The sequence below is a fragment of the Aquarana catesbeiana genome, linkage group LG04 (genome assembly GCF_042186555.1).
Source record: "Aquarana catesbeiana isolate 2022-GZ linkage group LG04, ASM4218655v1, whole genome shotgun sequence".
In the NCBI taxonomy this organism is placed as follows: Eukaryota; Metazoa; Chordata; class Amphibia; order Anura; family Ranidae; genus Aquarana; species Aquarana catesbeiana.
Window position 1 is genome coordinate 525,525,935 of NC_133327.1, and position 21,935 is coordinate 525,547,869.

Consider the following 21,935-nt stretch of genomic DNA (forward strand, 5'->3'; position numbering starts at 1 on the left):
GGCACACAACACACTGCAAGATAACACTCAAACAGCTAATGTAAACGCACTACAAATGTGTATGTTAAAGTGTAACAATAATGCACTTTAACACATTTCAGCACTGGTGCCAAAATGCTTGCACTGTGGTATGAACCAGCTCTAAGGTACAAACCCTTAAAGCCAAACTTGTAGCAGAAGTTTTCTTTTGGGTATGAATATGTTAAAGAAAAGTTAGAACCTCTGTCAGGATTTTATTTCCAATAGCTTTTTATTTAATTTGGTTTTAAAACAGTAGAAGGGTACAAAAGGATGAAATTACACAAGTTACATTGCAAAAAAAGAAATGAACAACATTAAGATAAACGGTCTCATGAACATCAGGCGAGATTCAGCAAACTGAAAATGGCTTTAAAGCCAGTGGTGTTGGTGTAAAGTAAGTTTCTTCATTCTAAAGGGGGGGGGGAGAAATCTTGCAAATAGTTGAGTAGTGGGGGGGGGGGGCAAGCAATGGGAGGGGAGATAAATTAAGGAAATGAACTTGCAAACCGTAACTAAGTTCTAGTCAATAAGGGAAGGCAAAATAAGTACTTGACATCAATCTTATACTGTACAATTTGCGTTATTTTCATCATATTAACCAGAATAGATTTATTGTACTCACGTTTTTGATAATTTTTTCCTACATTTTGAAATAGTTCAGGTCTCTAAGAGTGTCAAACTATACTGGGTTGCAAAACAGAATTTCATAGTCTAACAATGTTACTTTTCGTTGCCAAGAGTAAGTAGAGAACCATAAATCTGGCATTAGGTGGAATTTTATTGATACCTAAATGCAATAGTGTGAGGGCAGGGTCAGATAAAACTGGGTGCCTATTCTAGTAGAGGCACAGGAGAAGATAGAGTTCCAGTAGGAGTGGATAGATCTACCTTGCCATAAAACATGGTAAAGAAATACTGTTTCTCCATAAAACCACCAGCACTTTGAGGATTAACTTGAATAGAATTGGCATAATTCGTAAAGGGTAAAGTACCAACGATGGAGCATTTGTATTTCCCAGTGAGAGGCTTAATACATAGAGAGTGTGGTTTTCCAGCTGGTGTCATTTAAGTGTCCACCTAATTCGGTTTTCCACTTGTGCATGGTATTGGAGAAGGGTATTCTTTAATCGGTTGTAAAAGAACGCCATTCCCGTTTGTGATGTTCATGAACAGTAAAGAATGAACATACAGAATAAAGGAGTTTAGTGTATTAAAGGAAAGGGTTTTTTTTTTTTTGTTTGTTTTTTTTTTATTATTTTTAGGAGAAATGCATAGTTAGGAAAAGTAGTCTAGTCTAAGGCAGGTAGGCTAAATTCCATGCCCAATGTTTAAAAGATTTAATAGTGCAGTTTGAGTGTAACATTTATTTAAACAAGGTCCTTGGAAATCCAGTGATGTAGATTTACCGTAAGTTGGGATGAACTGATACAGTAGATCAATAGGAAGATGGATCCTCTGCAGAGATTAACCAGATTTGGTACCAAACTTTACACAATACAGAAATTGCTGGGTAATCCAATCTAGAGAGAGTTATGTCTAGTACACACAATTTGAAAATCTGACAAAAAAATAGCACTTTCCAAGCGATCTTATGATCTGATTGTTGGTACACCACTTTAGAGAGGTCACGACAGTTCATGGAAAATGATCTAAAGGGACAAACACTTTCATCTCGGCATAATGGGCCTCACGCAGGGCCACACTGTGTCACGATCTATCACCAGAACACAGCCGATAAATGATCACTGTACCGGCCCGCTGCCGGTACCATGTGACCGCTGTAACCAATTACAGCAGGTCACATGCCAGTTGTAAACAATAGATGGCTTCCTTTCAAGCCATCCATTGTGTACATTTGTGTTGCTAGCTGTGATTGGTCACAGTGATCACATGTTACAGACTGGGCCAATTACAGCCCATCTACAATGTGTAAAAAAAAAAAAAATATATATATATATATATATATATATATATATATATAGATCACTTCCCCAGAGTAGTACAAAATTACTATGGTAATACTATATTGCTCTGGTCAAAGTGTGTCCCTGATCACTGTCACACCAGTTATGATGATGCTGTACTGCATTGGTGACAGTTTGAAGAAAAAAAAATCCTGAATTTCCAAAAAAATGACAAATAATTACAACTTCAAAAAACTTGCCTTGCCTCTTACTAAATACATTGAACGGTCTACATTCCAAAAATGGGTCATTTGGGGATAGCTGTAGTGTCCTGAAATTTGTGGGCCTCAAGAAATGATAGGCCATCAGTCCATCAGGATTGATCAATTTTCAGGTATATACCATAGTTTGTGGACTGCATAACTTTCCAGACTAAATAATATACACTGATTTGGGTTATTTTCACCAAAGAAATGTAGCAGAATACAGTTTGGCCTAAATTTGTGAAGAAACATTATTTGCAAAATTGTATTACATTTTCGGCTTTGATCGGGTCCCCGATGTAAAATCCCGGAAGCGATGTCACTTCTGGTTTACTCGGCTGCCAACGGTGCTGATTTAAAAAAAAGTGACCGTATTCAGAATCGCAGATTTTGTCGATCTTTATACTTTTAAGTGCAAAGGAGGGATTTGGGGTCTTTCAGACCCCCGATCCCTCCATAAAGAGTACCTATCACCACCTATAGCTGTCACAAGGGATGTTTATATTCCTTGTGACCGCAATAAAAGTGATCAGAATTTTTTTCTGCAAATGTAAATTCCGCAAATGTAAACGGTGTTCAAATCACACATGTGAGGTATCACCGTGAATATCAGAGTAATTCTGGAGATTTTTAGGTACCGTAGTTTGTCACCATTCCACGAGTGTGCGCAATTTTAAAGCATGACATGTTTGGTATCTATTTACCTGATGTAACATCTTTCACATTATACAAAAAAATTGGGCTAACTTTACTGTTTCGCTTTTTTTTTTTAATTCATGAAAGGCCGCTGCGCAAATACAGTGTAATATAAAATATTGCAACAATCACCATTTTATTCTCTAGGGTCTCTGCTATATATATATATATATATATATATATCTATCTCATCATATATATATATCATCATATATATATTATAATGTTTAGGGGTTCTAAGTAATTTTCCAGCAAAAGAATATGGATTTTAACTTGTAAGCAACAAATGTCAAATAGGCTTAGGCATGAAAGGGTTTAAGGAGTTGTAAAGTCAGAAGGTTTTTTATCTTAATGCATTCCAAAAAGCCTTCTGTGTGCAGCACTAATGCTTACCTGAGCCCCATCTCTCTCCAGTGATGTCCACGAGTGTCTCGGCCGTCCGAGACTCTCCCACCTCATTGGCTGAGACACAGCAGTGGCGCCAAATCCACTGCAACGGAGCAGGTAAGTATAACCTGTTTATTTTTTTTTAATTGATAAAGACTTTACAATCCCTTTAACTCTGAGTTAAACAACGGATAGAAACGTGGTTGAGCTCCCTCTCAAGGACTCAAAAGGCAGTAGCTCTAGAAGAAGGAACTTGTGTAGCAAGCATGCAAAGTATGACAAAATATGCATACAATATACACATGCCCCAACTATCTATCCTTCCCAACAAATGAGCAATGAACCAGTTATGTGATGGGCATAAATATACTAATTGGCTACTTGGATTTCCTGGTGATGGAATCATCTTGTGGCTCCTTGCTCGGAGTACAGCACAAAACATCTGTTTCCTCCGAAGTCTTCCAGCACAACTCTTTTGTTCCTCGAGCAGATGGCTTTTTCAAAGTTCTATTTTCCTCCCCCTATTTCCTGCTACCTCATTTCCTGCAAAAAGCTTCACAAAGCAGCTCAACTGGTTTGTTAGCATATCAATAGGAAAGGCCTAGCTTCTAAAACAACACATGGTCTTAAAATCTAACAATTCACTTATCTATGCTATAAAAAAATCACTAACCTAGCCATAGCAACACAGCCCCATTTGTATGCAATGTTTATTTTTATTTTTTTGGTCAGGACCATTAGTTGTGACAGGTTTGTGTTTAGGAAGATGCCTGGAAATTTGTCTGGCATGGTGGGATTCTCTTTTGCAGCAGCCATGACATGTTTTTCATATTTAAAAAAATAATAATATTCGCTAGAACATCTCTGGGTGCAAGGGCTGGTAGTTTTGTTTTAGGCATTTTATGAGCCCTGTCAATACAGAGTTCCAAGTCGCTCAGTAAGGGTACAGGAGTTTACCTAATTTGTTAAATCAGCACAGGGAGGGCCAGGTGGTGCTACAGTTTCTGGTATGCCCCTAAATTATGTGTTCCCCCTGGAACAATCCTCCATGTCTATCTTAGTTTTAACCCATTGTATTTCAGATTCATGGTCTGCATGTGTGTCCACCATATCATTGTGCTCCATGAAAAGGTCTCCAATTTTGGATTCAATGTAGTGAATTCTTGCAGTATGGTCTGCTACAGTAATGTTAGGAGATGAATATAAGGCAGAAAAATTAATATGGAGTGTTTGTTTTAGAAAAATCAGCATGTTTTTCATGGTGGATTCTGACACAGGCTTGTTAGGAGCTGGCAAGTGTTTAATATTAGGCATCTCATGAAGATTAGTTTCTGTTGAGTCTGTGTCTATAGGGCTGGGTAGTGATTCTGCAGATTTCTCTCCTTATCGTTTTTGTGGGACTGTGTTTTGTGGGGGTTGATGGGGGACAACACTCGCCCAACCAACCTTGCTGCAGTTTGGTCAACTGGGCCTTGTAGTCCCTGAGCAGTTCTGACAGGAAATTTTTTCTTAGCTTTGATGTGTTCTGTGGGTGTATGGATGTTGGCTCAGTAGCTACCAGTATGCCTCTATTATGGAACAGAGCGAGCAGAGCTCTGTCTCTGTGGTTACCAGGAAATGGAAGGAAATGATAATATTTGCAATGGGGTCACTGGTGGAAATGAAAGTACAATTTCTCATTCGTTCATTGACAGACACAGCCTTCTTTATTCAGAATGGTAGGGTTATCTCCGCAGGAGTAGGACTAGGCAGAACAAAAATAAAACAACCCCTGGCTACGCCCATGGGCTGTCCTCCATCAGTATATTACCCCCTCCATGCCCTAGGTAACCATTTTTTTCTGCCTAGTTAGGAGTAAGGACCTAGTTCCCTGCTGGGACCTCTAGTCCTGGGATTTTTTTTGCGTTATTTGCGTTTTTTTGAGTTTTCTCTTTTTCCTGGATTTTTTCCAGTGAGATCTACAATCAACTGCAGGGCTGGGCGACTGATCCAGTGGTCACCCCAGTCTGACCAGCGAGCACGCACAGACCACAGCTATGCTCTAGGTCGGCCGCAGAAGAGCCCCACTGGACAGGAGCTGGCCCTGCGAGTTAAACGTCTCGCGAGGTCCCATATGACTGGGTCTCTGGTTGTGTCGCAGCATAACTCATGGCCGACAACCACCCCCACTTCGGTGGCGAGGAGGATCTGTCTGGGAGTGCTACCCGCGCTTTTCGCTGAAGAGGTAAGGGGTCCCCTCCTCTCCTTCCCCCGAGTGGTGTAGAGCGAGGGTACTCCCTGGGGTGGTCGGTCCCTCAGGGGTTCTCCTCCACCCCCCTTCCTTTCCCCCTTCTCCCCCCCTTTCCCGGGTAAGGCCCAGGCTCCCGGCCTGGGGGCTTTGGGACATGGTTCCCCTTTTCCACCTTCGGGTTGTTACTGGGGGGCATCTAGGGTTGGGCCTGGGAGGTGAGTGGCTGCCGTAATTTAGGCCACGGCCTACCAGCTAGGGGGCCACTCTCGTGGCCGAAAGTTTAGGCCACGGCTTTGCGGCCTACCGCACTTGCGGCCGAAAATTTAGGCCACGACTTTTCGGCCTACCGGCTTGGAGTTCTGAAAGTTTAGGCTGTGGCCTACCGACCGGCTGTCCAGTCGGGCGGTCTGGTCCCACCGTGGGACACTCGCTTGCGGCGGGCGGCCACAATTTAGCCCATGGCTTTTGCGGCCTACCGGGCCGCATTTTTGTACCTATTAAGCCGCGGCTTCTGTGGCCTCCTGGATCAGCGCCCCCGTGTGGGGCCCTGGTATGTGCCCCCTGTGAGGGGCCCCGGTATTTGCCCCCTGTGAGGGCCCCCGGCATATAGCCTAGTATAATGCACCCCTGCCCTCCCCTCCCTCCTCTGTCTCTTATCTGGCTCTGAGGACGTGGCCCACCTTGCGGTGTGGTGGCCACGCTCCCTATCTTGTAAGGGAGTGAGGATAACTGCAGTAGGGCATGAAAAAGTGCTGGTTATCGCACTTATTACATCTGTGCAGGAACCTTTTCAAGATGGGGGATGCAGCGTTGGCTGGGGCAGAGAGCCTATACCTCATAAGCCGTCTTGCGCGGCGAAAGCGTTCCCTTTTCCCTCTTATCTTGACAACATTGTCCTTGAAGACTGGAAGGGTCTAGACTGCATTTGTGTTTCTAAAAAAAAAAAAAAAAAAAAAAAAAAAAGCTTGATGTGAGGTGCCCATTTGGGCATTCCGCTGGTCTAGGCACTGCAGTATGTCGGCTACGCCTCTTGGCCGTAGTTCCCCTGGTTGCTGAGCTTCTAAGGTCTCCTCAGTGGTGCTTAGACAAGCATGTTGGGGACTACCCTGGATGTCAATACTTCCAATGGGCGTCTACTGCCGCACGCTTGCTGTTCCCTGTGGGGGGGGTGCAAGCTCTGCTGCTGCAGAGTGTAGTTGTCACGGTTCCCATGTCGGGAACAGTTTAAGGCCCTGACCTGCCTTGTGTGGGTACAGAAGGTCAGGATGGAGTCCGTTAGCACGGCAGTAACACCCCTTCATCATGGGGACCTTCTGGTTTCTATCGACATCACGAATGCTTGTTTACGCATTCCATTATGTGCCCAACTCCAGCACTTCCCCCGTTTTTGCTGTGGGTGTGGCGCATGATCGGCACATAGTCTAGCCACCACTCCTCGGGTATTTGCGAGGTGTTGGCCCCGGATTGGGCGTGGTTGCATCTGTGGGGGTTTGCAGTCCTGGCTGCCTGGACGATCTTCTGCCACTCCTCGGCTACCCCGAGGGGCAATGTAGTTTCTATACAGACCTTGACTGATTTCAGTAGGCATCTATACTATCTGAATTCTGCTTGGGCCATTCCAGAACGTCGAATTTTCTAAGCCCGAGCTTCAGCTCTGGCCAGCGTGTTTTCTTCTCTTGGACAAACTCCAGAAGTTGCATGCTGCGTTTTTTATTTTTCTGTCCGGCAGGTAGGCCCTCTGTGGACCTGCGTGTGGGTGTTGGTCTGAGAGTTTCTACCTTTTTGAAACAATTCCATTTGCGCAGTTTCCATACGAGCTCCCTTCGGGGAGATCCTGGCATGAGACAAATGCCTGAGGTCTCGGGACAATCGGATTCGGCTGAGTTAGAAAACCAGGGTTCCCTGGTCTGGTGGCTCACTCTCTGGTTCTTTTGGCAGGATAAATCCTTTCTCCCCTTGTATTAAACAGGGTGACCACCAATGCCAGTCGGTCCGGGTAGGATGTCCTGGGACTGAGCTCTGCTCAGGGTCATTGTACGCTGGTGGAATCCGGACTACCAGGTAATATCCTGGAATTTCAAGCGATCAGGCGAAGTCTGGATCATGGGCGGATCGACTTCGGCGGCTCCCAGTACGATTCTAGTCAGACAAGGCAACCACGATGGCTTATGCCCTTCGCCAGGGCAGGTCAGATAGGCTGTGGCGGCCCTGGCTGTTGCCAGTATTCCCCGCTGGGCAGAACGTTTCATCCGGCCCTTTTCCGGTGTATGCATTACAGGAGTGGAATGCTGACAGGCAGATACCTCAGTTGGCGAGGGTTGGACCACAGATGGGCCCTTCACCGGGCCGTGTTTCTTTGGGTTTGTTCCTGCTGGGACACTCATGAGTTAGTTCTCTTGGTGTCCTGGTTCAACTGGACGGTACCAAGGTTTCTGGTAAGGTCACGGGTTGCTCTGGTGGCCCATGGGGCCAGTGATGTTTCTATATGCCTTTCCTCCTCTTCAGCTTCTGTTGTGGCTTTTACGCAGGAATGCAGCTGCGGGAGTTCATTCCCTTATCCCCGGATGGGTCCAGTCGGTCTGGGTACGCCGACCTTATGCGCCTGGTCGACCAGTGTTCCTTGTCGACTGCCTCTCAGGAAGGATCTATGGTCCCAGGACCGTTCTTCCATCCTGCCTTAGAGTTACTGGTTTTAACAGCCTGGCTGTGTTGAGCCAGGTGCGGCAGTTCCAACACTGTTAATGGCTAGGGAGTCCATCTTTTAGGAGATTTTAACCTCCGGGTGTGGAGAGCACATATATCCTGGTGTGAAGCACCAGGCATTCATCCTTGTTCTTTCTAGGTGGCTCCAATTCCGAGGGGTTTAGCAGGAATGCACCTCGAGTACTATCGAGGTCCAGGTGTCAGCCTGGGTGTTTGTCTTCAGCATCCCCTGCTCTCGCACTCCCTGGTGCGTACCTTTATTCAAGGGGTAGACATCTATTTCCACCGCCGTGGGATCTGAACTTTGTGTTTTCGGTTCTCCAGGAGCCCCTCTCTCTCTCACACTCTCTCAAAATATCGGGAGATTCCACTGCTTGCTCTGTCTCAGAAGGTGGCCTCTTGGTGGCTTTCACCTCTGCTCACTGGGTGTCAAAGGGTGGCGTTTTCTTCTCGTTCGCCTTACCCAGGTTTAGGCGGTGCTTCGCCCTTTTCTGTAGTTCCGTCCCTGGGTTTCTATTTGAACAAGGACATTGTGTTTCCTTTCTTGTGTCCCTGGCAACACATCCCAAGGAATTTGCCTTATCTGCCTGGGATGTGGTTGTATTTGCCAGCCACTGAGTCTTTTGGAGGTCAGGCTCTCTGTACTCACGGACAGGCTAAGAAAGGGGCTGGTTGCTTCTTCTGTGACCACCTTCTGGATGGATCAGACAGATGATGACTCTGGGCTATTCTTTTGGGACTTGAGTTTCTACTTTTCCTGTTGCGGCACATTCTTCTCAGTTGCCTAGTGCGTCTTAGGCCTTTGGTCTTCAGGCGTTCTTGGTGCATTTTTCACAAGCTCTACAAAGTGGATGGGTTGGCATCTGAGGGTGCCTTTTTTGGCCGCAAGCTTTTTGCAGGCTGCTGTTAAGAGGGTCTAATCCCTCTTGAAGGGGTATTGTTCAGGTTGGGTTCCAGCTTGTCCTGTATGAAGCTCCTGTTACCTGGTTGGCTTTTGTGTTAGCCTTGGCATTTTTTGCTGTCCCACCCCTCATGTTCAGCACTGCTTTGGGACGTCCCTATCGTTCTGAATAAAGAAGGCTGTGTCTGTCAATGAACGAATGAGAAAATAGGATTTTTTACTTACTGTAAAATCCATTTCTCTGAGTTCATTGACAGACATAGCAACCACCCCTCTATGGAGTTTTTTGATACTTCTATTACTAATTGCTACTAAACTGAATACCTAGAGCATGGAGGGGGTTATATACTGATGGAGGACAGCCCATGGGCGTAGCCAGGGGTGGTTTTTTTTTTTTTTTTTTTTTTTTTTTTTTTAGTTCTGCCTAGTCCTACTCCTGCGGAGATGATATAACCCTACTGTTCTGAATAAAGAAGGCTGTGTCTGTCAATGAACTCAGAGAAACGGATTTTACGGTAAGAAGTAAAAAATCCTATTTTGTTTAACAGAGGGGGAATGGTCAAACTCATTCATTTTAAATGCCGTATGCATCCCTATTAATGAGATTTATGATAAAAATAGGATTTTTAATAGGAAATCGACACTAGGCACGTGAAAAAACTGAAAAAAGGCAAGTGAAAAAGCCAGCCCCTTTGAGTCTATTCCCCCTACCACCTCACACCTGCTTAGTTGTAGCAAGCAGTCCAGAGAGTATTGTATGAGGGGAGGTTTTGCTGTCCTTTAATGAACTCTGAGAAGGGATTTTACAGTGAGCGCAAAGATCTGATCTTCTCTATTAAGGAAAAGATTGGGTCACAGCCTTACAAATTTGTGACACTGAGGCCGGATTATGAAAAGCCCAGGAAACTCACTGCCTTAATGGAGTGGGCCTTAACATGGAAAGGTGGCACTTTATTTTGCAACTTATAAGCATGCACAATAACCTGTCAAATCTGCTTAATGGATTCATAAGTCAGAGAACCTCTTTTAGGACCTTCTGGAATTACAAAAAAGGAAACTATCTAAAAGAAGCAATGCCAGAAAGGTAAACCCTGATGGGCCCTTACCACATCAAGGCAGTAGCAAAATCATCTTTGGGTGAACCAAAGCAGGCATATGTCCTGGAAAACCTCGGGATATGAAAAACATTCCTCTGGGTTCAGATGTCTGTAGTGAAAATCTGTCTGCCAGTTTTCCACCCCTGGATTGTGTATTGCAGAAATTTGCTGGAAAATTAAACTCCACTCAGGACAGGATAGACCCTACCTCCCTCACCAACACAACACTCTTGGTGCCCTCAAAGAGCCACAGTTTCATTGCAAGCCTCAGTGACATTGTCCACCTGAACCTGGACTGGATGGCCTGTCAGAAGGGGGTCCAGTGAAGAAACGACAGACTAATTGCTCGTAACTCTAGGAATATTTATTGGAAGCATCAATTCCCTTGAGAGCAACAACAGACAGATGATCCAGAATGCTGAAGTAAAAGTGAAATGCAGCGCTAAAAATGATAACCAATGGTAAAAGGCACATCAGACATGGTGACCATTACCAATATATACATAGCTGAAACACATGAAGCATAATACCAAAAAATTGAATATAGACGGGATATAGTAAAGTCCCAATGTATGGCTATGAGTCTAATAAAAGAGAGCCCCTGTTGAAGTCCATGTGGATGAAACGCGTCGGGTGAGCCTTACTCTTTCCTACACTTGATTTTATTCTTTTAGACGTGATCACGTTTTTATATCGTTTGTTGATTATTGGTTATATCCAATAAAATATATCATTTGATCTGCACTATTGGTGTCCTATCCATCTTTTTGGGAACCATCCATGCTCTGGAGACTTGTTTGTGGTGGAGAATTCCCCCTCGGGCTTCTGAACGGACAGTCGTGACGTGGACCATAGAGGATAGATCCCCCTCGAGATCCGGGATTTCCAGGACCAACCATTGTCCAACCATCGTCCATTAAGGATCTCAGAGCCTGTTTGATTCGGTGTCACCGGCATCCGAATCCACTCCTGCTGGTAAACGTATTCCATCTATTCACTTCCCATTATCGTACAACTCATGATATACAAGAGAAGATTTCTACATCAGTCCAACATTCATATTTAGCCTATGTTTGGGACTCCCATATACACAATCCTATACCCATGGAGGATGGCAAAAAACCCCAGCAAAGCATGATCCAATTTGCTTCAGCATGGGAAAGCAGTGCCTTCCTGATCCCCTGAGAGGCAATGGGATATTTCCTGCATCGACTTTACCTATAAATGTTAGTATCCAGTTATAATATAATATGTAGATTTTGGAAAGAATTCAGGCCTTTTTTAAAGCAATCAACTGAGCTGTAAAATAGATAGTAAAAACTACCAACCCGCGCTAATGGAAGCTGGTTAAACTAATATAGATTAAGGAGCAGCACGTTATAATGGTGATGAAAAATGAAAAACAATAATTAATTGCAAACCGCGATCCCTGAAAAGTGCGAGTGCAGATGACACACTCTAATTTAAACAAAGTAAATGTAGTATAAATATATAGTGTTAATAGTGATACTCATAAGTAAATATCACCTAGGTGAAAACAGCGAATAATCAAACATCAAAAATTGAAAAATAAAAACAAAACAAGTGAAAGTAACAATTAAATTTCAAAATTAGTTCAAAAAAGTTAAATTCAAAAGTTATATTAAAAAAATTAAGTTCGAAAAAGTGTTCAAATAATGTTGAAATCTGACTCTTGGATGAATCCTCCTGGGGTTCAGCAAGGCATCAGACAACAGTAATCCACCGCCATCTCCGGCCACACAGCCTACTCACCAGATTGTGGTGACTCCCATGACAGGAGTCAAAGAACACTTTAAGAACAGCCAAGGAAGCTCCACACGATCACGGCTTTGTTCAGGTGCTGGAACTCGGGTAACTCAGGTAACACTGTAGCTGCTTAGATGCATGCAAACGAACTCCCGATAGAGATGGGTCATTAAAGACCATTAGTGCCATGTATGGGGAAAAGATGAATGAACTCCCATCGTGAAGTATGCCAAAATTTATTGGACAGGATGCAGTTTTTAGCTTGTTTTTAGCCTGTCCAATAAATTTTGGCATACTTCATGATGGGGGTTCATTTATCTTTTCCCCATACATGGCACTAATGGTCTTTAATGACCCATCTCTATCGGGAGTTCATTTGCATGCATCTAAGCAGCTACAGTGTTACCTGAGTTCCAGCACCTGAACAAAGCCGTGATCGTGTGGAGCTTCCTTGGCTGTTCTTGAAGCGTTCTTTGACTCCTGTCATGGGAGTCACCACAATCTGGTGAGTAGGCTGTGTGGCCGGTGATGGTGGTGGATTACTGTTTGATGCCTTGCTGAACCCCAGGAGGATTCATCCAGGAGTCCGATTTCAACATTATTTGAACACTTTTTTTAATTTAATTTTTTGAATATAATTTTTGAATTTAAATTTTTTGAACTCATTTTGAATTGTTGCTTTCACTTGTTTTGTTTTTATTTTTCAATTGATGTTTGATTATTCGCTGTTTTCACCTAGGTGATATTTACTTATGAGTATCACTATTAACACTATATATTTATACTACATTTACTTTGTTTACATTAGAGTGTGTCATCTGCGCTTGCACTTTACAGGGAGCGCGGTTTGCAATTAATTGTTTTTCATTTAATCAACTGAGCTGGCCAGAACCAGCTCTTGAGGGAGTATATTCCACAGCTATTACGGTGAATAAATCTTTCCATATTTGGAGACTAAATCTCTTATTCTCTAGACTTAATGAGTGCCCCCTTGTCCTCTATGATGACCTTAAAGTGAATAACTCCCCACCAAGTTCACTATATGGACCACTTATGTATTTATACATGTTGATCATATTTTGTTTCTCTAATCTTTCCTCGTAGCTGAGCTCCTCCATGTCTCTTATCAGTTTGGTTGCTCTTCCCTGCACTTTCTCCAGTTCCCCGATATCCTTTTTGTGAACTGGTGCCCAAAACTGAACTGCATATTCCAGGCGAGGTCTTGCGTAATATTTGTACAGTAACATACAGGTAACATTGTGTCTCTGGAATCCACCTCTCTTAATCAAGAAAGGACTTTACTTATTTTGAAGACCGCATCTTGGCATTGCATGCTCTTATTAAAGAGGAACTCCAACCCCCCACACAAAAAAATTAAGTCAGCAGCTACAAATACTGGAATGGCCCAATGGCGGGGGAAAGGAGGAGCAGGGCTGAACTTTTTTGGGAACTTGCCCTGGCGAGGTCTCCCAGAAGTGGGGACAGGTACCTGTCAAAAAACGCGTACGCGCTCCCCCCTTCCCCTCGAAAGGTGCCAAATGTGGCAGAGGAGGGGGGGGGGGGGGGGAGGAAGCAAACAAGCGGAGCTTCCCCTTTTGGGTGGAGCTCCGCTTTTAAGCTTATGATCTACCAAATCACCCAGATCCTTCTCCACCATTGATTCCCCCAGTTGTACTCCCCCTAGTATGTATTATGCATGCATATCCTTAGTCCCCAAGTGCATAACTTTACATTTATCAACATTAAATCTCATCTGCCACATAGTTGCCAAATTAAATAGTGCTTTGAGATCGGCTTTTAAGTTGGAGACCTCCTGTAAGGACATTATTCCACTGCATAGTTTGGTGTCATCTGGGTCAAATGCCTCCTCTGCGTTTTCGGATTTGTAAACAAGTTTGAATAAAAACCTTGGAATTTTACGGTTGGAGGAATATAAATGATAAACCTTTGGTTGAACAGACCCTGAATAGCTGAAAGAAGGTCTAACCATTGAATATTCCCTCTTGCACTCATATGTTAGCTACACTAGCACCGCAAATCTCTGCGAAAGCTCTCGGGCATTTCACCACCTCTGATGCAGCTGATAAGTCCATGACAAACAGAGACCGAGGAAAGGGAGGGATTGGTGGAATCCTTTAAAATTTTGAATTGGAACTTACAGCCTCCATTAGGAAGAGTTTTTCTCTTTTGACATTTTAGGCTCTTGCGATTAGGGAGGCGACAAGTTGTAAAAAACAGTCATATAACCTTGCATTAAAAGAATAAATTACCTCTGCTGTAAGTTAGGAATGGAAGGGTTGGGGGTCAAATATAGTGCCAGTGGGTTCGATTAGGACTTATAAAGTGCAAATGGCACAATCTTTCCCTTTGCCAAGCCTTCCAAATCCTGGAAAGCTGGAAAACGAGCATCCGCAGTCAATGGCTGCAAGTGCTGATCAGTGTTTTCTGGAAAGGGGGGAAGGGAGTCCCCTCCGTCAGAATACAATAGCTCAGCGGGAGAGATTCATGCATCACACATGTTGATGCAGGGATCTGTGAGCGTTTTTTTTTTTTGTTTTTTTTTTTTTTCTGGTTGAAAAAAAAAAAAAAAGATACATGTATATCCTGCTTTGGGCTGCATTCACGCTTCCGTGTTTTGAATGACACATAAAATTGCGGTGCGGGTCTGCTGCAATTGACGCGCTGCAATCACGGCAACCCGCATTGCGTGAAGCATGTCACCCAAAAGTAACTCCTAAACATTTTGGGCGACATGCTTCACACAATGTGAGTTTGTCACGATTGCAGCACAATTTATTACGCAATAATCGCGGCAGACCCACGCTGTGATTTTAGGTGTCATTCAAATGAATGGCATCTCAAATGTGAGTCCTGCGATTTGTCATTTACACATTGGTGCTTCCAAATCGCGGGTAAAATCGTGGCAAATCTGCCCACTAATCAAAACCAAGTGTGAATGCAGCCTTAGACTGGTATTTAGTATCTTAGCCAATGCACAGTGCTTAATCCTTCAAATTTGCGTGCCCCAAATGCAGTCAAAACATTCCAATGCTTTTCAGATCAGTCTTTAGGGTTGAGTATTCAATACTCATGTACTCTCCCTTCTTTGCCAACCTTTTACAAAGTTACACTTTCCTATTCTGTGTTACTATACGTGGTACCCTTCTACCTCTACCAATACACCAGCATACCAGTGTCAGATCTTCATAGTGCAGCACAGTAGCACCATTAAAAAAAAGTATCTGTATGCCTCACCTGTGTTACAAATTTTACAATATAAGGAATTTATTGGGTGTGTGGAGACGTGCCCATGACCGAAGACATGACCCTAGGCCAGTGATGGCGAACTTTGGCACCCCAGATGTTTTAGAACTATATTTCCCATGATGCTCATGCACTCTGCAGTGCAGTTGAGCATCATGGGAAATGTAGTTCCAAAACATCTGGGGTGCCAAGGTTCGCCATCACTGCCCTAGGCCAACCCGTGAATTTGGCTAACCTATAGCACAGATGCAGTTAAATATATAGCCATTTATTCCAAACTGCATACAGTAATTTCAGAAGGAAATTTTGGTTCATTTGTATTTTGCATCACAGTAACCCGTCTGGTTATACTTTCACAGTACAAATTTGTACATTTACATAGGAGCTGCTACTAATTATTTACTATTAAAGCACTTGGGTATCAAAACTTTTTTTTTTTTTTATATCACCCTTTTTATTCATCCTTTGTTGCAGCTCAGTGCTGCTGATCTCCTGTAATCTCCGCTGATTTTTTTTTTTTTTACAGATTTCCAAGGTATGGTTGCTAATGACTTTGCTGCTGTCGCAATTATGCAATATGCATTCCAGCTGTGTTGCAATTCAGATTTTTGGGTATGAACGAAAAATACTTTCATTTGTATCCAACTTTTTAGGTACTCCACATATGTTGAAAAGTACTTTTGGTTTGAGCAATGTCTCCAGCATTCATTGTTACCATTAGAGCTATAATTTGCTATTTCAGATGATTTGATATTCTGTTTAAGCCCGCTTTATTTTTTGTTGCAAGTTTTTCTAATGGCTGTAAGTTTTTATTAAAAATTAAAATAATATTACTTTACAAATTGTATTAACAGGTTAAGGGTTATCTAATATGATTAGTGTGTAGAGTTACTGTACATAAACAAATATTTTGTAGCTCATTAGATGGAATGCGCTGCGTTCTTGTATGTACAGAGTAGGCAGGAAAGTGGCACAATAAATACAGGCTTTCTTATGTCATGTAGCCATTTAGTACAGCACAGCAGGGGTGGTGAATCACAGGGAATTTATAAATCTTTTGTCAGGTAAGAGTTCTATGCTTTTTAACTGTGTGTATTTAGATTCTTTGGTTGGATTTGCCTTCTAGAGGCAACCTATGTCCTAAATTGATAAGATAAGCACATAAAGATTTCATTCTATCTAAATTCTTATATAATGAAAAGATGTTATTCACATCAACGTAGCTTTATCCAGTTTAAACTTGTCTATTCTGCTTTCTAAAGTTTGCCAAGTTTAAGGCCGCTGTTGGATGTAAATTATTTGCCGATAACCAACATGAGGATAGCCCGAACATTCTGCTTCACGAACAATGGGCAGGCATTATATCTAGTCTCAGCTACTGAAATCCAGAGAATCACCTACAGCCAAGAAACCTGTGAGAACCTACAGGTAATGTCTACATATTTGCTGACTGATGTAGCTATTCTATAGATTAAGAATGTTTAATATTAAAGTTAGGATCACATAACTAGATGTCAATACACCTTTTGGGAGTGGAACAAGATATCGCCCGAATGCCTTTACTCAATAGGAGAGCTGCATAATTAGAAATAGCGACATTAAAACTTGTCTTCTGGAATTAAATACAATATTGCATTATTTAAATGACCCTGTAGTATTTCAAGTATAAAGAATGCCAGCATTTTCTTGTAGTTTTAAACTGAGATGGGAAAGGTTAGAAACCAGTCAGATTTTTTTAGTTGTCTGTGTCCTCGCTGTGGGAGTTCACCCTTCTTATTTGCCCTAGTGACCTTTGTCGCTGTTATAGAAAGTGATGGGAAATCCAACGTTTTACAGTTATTACCAGAACAGAAATAGAGAGTAAAATCTTACAATGAGCACGACTATTATGGTAACAATTCCCCTCACTTGAGAGATTTTCTCTAACTTCCACACATGTCAGACAAGAAGTAAAGGGAAATCTCCCTCAACAAGACAGCAAAGTAAAAAACTTGCCAGGGTGATTATCTATTCTCTATACTGTTCTAAACTAAAGAAAAAGCTCCCACTGATACAGGTTAGTGGACTTATTCAAAAAACATCCTCCTTCAATATAGTGTGCTTATTCTTATGCCCCGTACACACGGTCGGACTTTGTTCGGACATTCCGACAACGAAATCCTAGGATTTTTTTCCGACGGATGTTGGCTCAAACTTGTCTTGCATACACACGGTCACACAAAGTTGTTGGAAAATCCGATCGTTCTAAACGCGGTGATGTAAAACACGTACGTCGGGACTATAAACGGGGCAGTAGCCAATAGCTTTCATCTCTATTTATTCTGAGCATGCGTGGCACTTTGTCCGTCGGATTTGTGTACACACGATCGGAATTTCCGTCAACGGATTTTGTTGTCGGAAAATTTTATATCCTGCTCTCAAACTTTGTGTGTCGGAAAATCCGATGGAAAATGTGTGATGGAGCCTACACACGGTCAGAATTTCCGACAACAAGGTCCTATCACACATTTTCCAATCGGAAAATCCGACCGTGTGTACAGGGCATAAGTGGTTCTAAAGGCAGAAGGTTTTTTAGCTTCATGCCTTAACCACTTAAGCTCCGGAAGGATTTGCCCCCTTAATGACCAGTCTATTTTTTGTGATACGGCACTGCGATGCTTTAACTGACAAATGCGCAGTCGTGCAACGATGTATACAAACGAAATTGACCTTTTTTTTCCTACAAATAGAGATTTCTTTTGGTGGTATTTGATCACCTCTGCGGGGTTTTTTTTTGCGCTATAAACAAAAAAAGAATGACAGTTTTGAAAAAAAAAAACACCTTTTTTTTTTTTTTTTTTTTTTTTTTTTTTTTACACTTTTTGCTAGAATAAATATCCCAATTTTTTTTTTTTTAAAACAAATCTCCATCAGTTTAGGCCAATAGGCCATATTTTTGGTAAACAAAAATCACAATAAGCGTATTGATTGGTTTGCGCAAAACTTTTGTAGCGTCTACAAAATAGGGGATAGATTTGTCATTTTTATTATTTTTTTTACTAGTAATGGTGGCGATCTGTGATTTTTAGCGGGACTTAGACATTACAGCGGACAGATCAGACACTTTTTTTGGACCAGTGACATTTATATAGCGATCAGAGCAAAAAATAGCCATTGATTACTGTATAAATTTCACTGGCAGGGAAGGGCTTAACACTAGGGGCGATCAAGGGGTTAGGTGTGTCCTAGGGAGGTGTTTCCAACTGTGGGGGCAGTGTACTGACTGGAAGTAGAGAGACATTGCTGTTTCTAATCACTAAAAACAGCAGATCTCTCTCTTCTCCCTGACAGAATGGGGGATCTGTCTGTTTACATTGACAGATCCCCCGTTCTCTCGCTCTCTCAGGAGCGATCGCGGATGCCCGGCAGACATCGTGGCCGCCGGACATGTGCATCACCTCCTGCGTCATGTGGCGCGTGCCTGCTAAGTCTATTTAAAGGGCCGATGTACAGCTAGGGTGATTTGCCCAGGAGAGCCAACCTGCCACAGTATGACAGTGGCAGGTCGGCTAGTGGTTAAGATAAAAAAACTTCTGTGTGCAACAGCCCCCCTAATACTTACACGACCTACATCTTGCTGCACATCTTGCACGAGAGCCTCGGCTATCTGGGATTCTTCCTTCTGATTGGCTGAGACAACGAAGTGGGCGCCATAGGCCCGCTGCTGTCAAAATTAGTGAGCCAATAGGGGAGAAGCGGGGCCAAGTAGTTCTGTTTCTGAAAGGACACACAGAGCAGAGGCTCGTCTCAGGTGCCCTCATAGCAAACTGCTTGCTGTGGGGGCAGGAGCGAGGGGCCAGGAGCACAGGTGGGGAACCCGAGAAGAAGAGGATCTGGGCTGTTCTGTGTAAAACCACTGCACAGAGCAGGTAAGTAGAACATGTTTGTTATTTCTAAACAAAAAAAAAAAGACTTTAATATCACTTTTAAGAACCTCATCTTTAACCGCTTCCCGTCCAGCCTTTTCATATAAACGGCTGGACGGGAACTTCTCTGAAGCAGGTGGATGTTCCCGTACGCCCTCCTGTGCATTGTGTACGCACCTTCTAGGGCATGCAGCAATGCAATCTGTGGGGGAACAGGACCAATGAAATTGATCCTGCACCATGTAATTGCTGTGACCAATCACAGCAACCACACTTGTAAGCAAAAGTTGCATGATGCAGCCTTGGACTGTTTCTGGCTGAGAGGAAACGGATTGCTTACTACAGTGATTGAGAGTGTGTAGAGTGTAGAAAAAAAAATTGCCGCCCGAGCAGTACAGTGTCAGAGGCTTGCTGCAGCACCTATAACATAGTATGCCAGTACAGTAGCTAGGGTCACTGATCAATAGCCATAGCAGTACAACATCACCATAGCGCATTGTTCTGGTGACAGAATGTAATAAAGAGAAATAAATTCTATATATAGATAGAGAGATACAGTAGTACCTTGGATTACAAGCATAATTAGTTCCAGAAGAATGCTTGTAATCCAAAGCACTCGTATATCAAAGCGAGTTTCCCCATAGGAGTCAATGGAAACTCAGATAATTTGTTCCACCGTAACTGCTATTGTATGCAGTACCGCATGTGGCCAGAGGTGGGACGCCAGAAACAACTCGGATGCACTCGAACACTCGGTAACCGAGTGCTTCTGAGTGGCTCCCAGTGTCACCGGCGCCCACGCACCTCTGGCCAAATGCGGTACTGCACACCCCATAGACAGACTTGAATCCTGCTTGTCTTGCGAGACAACGCTCGCAAACCGAGTCAGGATTTTAAAAAAATAGCTCATATTGCGAAACGTTCAAACATGCGTTACTCGCAATCCGAGGTATTACTGTGTTTGTGTGTGTGTGTGTATGTATATGTGTGTGTGTGTGTGTATATATATATATATATATATATATATATATATATATATATATATATATATATATATATATTATACAATTATGTATAATTATACATAATCACTGCTGTGGCGGTGATCATGTACAGTGGCTGGCTGCTCCGATCTAATTATGTCAATGCAGCCAGTCATGGTCTGTGATCATTGCCACAGCAGTACAGTGTCACCAGACTTGTGCAGCCAGACAGTGTCTGCAATCACCATCACACCAGTCCCAATGTCACCATAAGGACTTGTTCACATGTTGTGCCCCCTGATGCGTGATCTGTGGATGGCTCTTTGGAGAATCTTTGACAGGCAGTTAAAAGGTGTTGTATCACCACCTGCTTTAACCCCTTGGACCATGCACAAGCCCTCCCTATTTACTGGATGGATTGTGCTCTGTGGGTACTATACCTGTTGAAAGCAACAAGGGGTGTAATCCCTGCCATCAATGTGAAGCAAAGCATCACAGCCACGGCATGTGTACACCCTCAGCTGCTGCCTTTGCAGCCTAAAGGGGTAGTTGTTGGGAGCAGTAAAACCATGACTCAAACGCAACCCCCCCACCCACAAGTGTGAACAAGTCCTAATAGTGCAGAAAGCCTGAAGGTGCTTCTTGGATTTTAGGCCACTCTATGTATCTAGGCTGCAAAAAAGTCATACACATGTTGTATCGCCATACTCGGAAGGAGTAGCAGAATGTGTTTTGAGGTGTAATTTTAAGTATACCTATGATTGACCACTTTGGGGGGGGGGGGAAATCTACTCTATTTTCTGCATGTTCCCAAAACTTGTGTCTCAAAATTAAATTTTCAAGAGACACTCTATGCCTTTCAGAAAATATCTTGAGGTGTTTCCTTTCCTGAATGTGGTAATTTTGTGGGTTTCTCCTATCCTGGCACCTCAGGGACTCAAGAAATTAGATCAGTAATTTATGCTCCATGAAAGCCCAAAGTTGGTCCTTGTAATTTGCATCCCTCTATGCATCTAGGCTGTAAAGTCTCACAGGTGGTATCCTCGTACTCGGTAGGAGTAGTAAAATGTATTATGGAATGCAATTGTAAGCATGCCTACGATGTGAGTAAAAAATAATTTGTAAAATTACACATTTGTGAAAAAAAACACATTTTATTTAATTTCATCTCTTTAACAAAAAAATTGTTACAATAAAATTACAACTTAAAAAACTCATCAAAAAGGGTAATTTGGGGGGTGTTTGTACTGTCCTGGCATTTTAGGGTCTTAAATGATAGGCAGTGCCTACATAAGGATTAATGCTTTTTAAAATATCTATACCGTAGTTTGTAGACTCTGACTTTCACACAGACTAACTAATATATACTGATTTGTTTGTTTTTCACCAAAGAAATGTAGCAGTATACATTTTGGCCCAAATTTAGAATGTTAAAATTAAGAAATTTTTAAGAAATATTTGTCAAGTTGTAAAACATACTAGGAAGATGGTGTTTTATTGCAAAATGTGTGGTTTTTTTTTTTTGTTTTTTGTTTTTTTCCTTTATAAAAAAGTAAAAAAAATGGTTAAATACCACCATAATAAAGCTCTATCTGTCTCAAAAAAGGTATGGGGTACAGTGTTGAGTAGAGTAGTGTGGGATGCACTATCAAACTTAGATGGACTCGACTAACAAACTAAAGCCAAACGCCAGCGAACTCATTTTAACTAGTTACAGCAATTTGGGGTTTTTTTTTCCCTTTTGGTAAAGGGTTTTACATAAGTTGATAAACTATTTTTTACAAAACAATTACATTCAATGCATACTGTGAATA

At 42.5% G+C, this 21,935-nt stretch overlaps 1 protein-coding gene across 2 annotated transcripts in view; it reads left to right on the forward strand.

Annotated features, from left to right (window-relative positions):
- The window catches only part of STXBP5 (syntaxin binding protein 5), a 723,304-nt gene that overhangs the window by 666,693 nt on the left and 34,676 nt on the right, over window positions 1–21,935 (forward strand). For both annotated transcript variants that reach the window (XM_073627823.1, XM_073627824.1), the window contains one exon: window positions 16,496–16,661. In XM_073627823.1, the coding sequence (XP_073483924.1) occupies window positions 16,496–16,661 (166 nt within the window). The remainder of the gene's footprint in view (window positions 1–16,495; window positions 16,662–21,935) is intronic.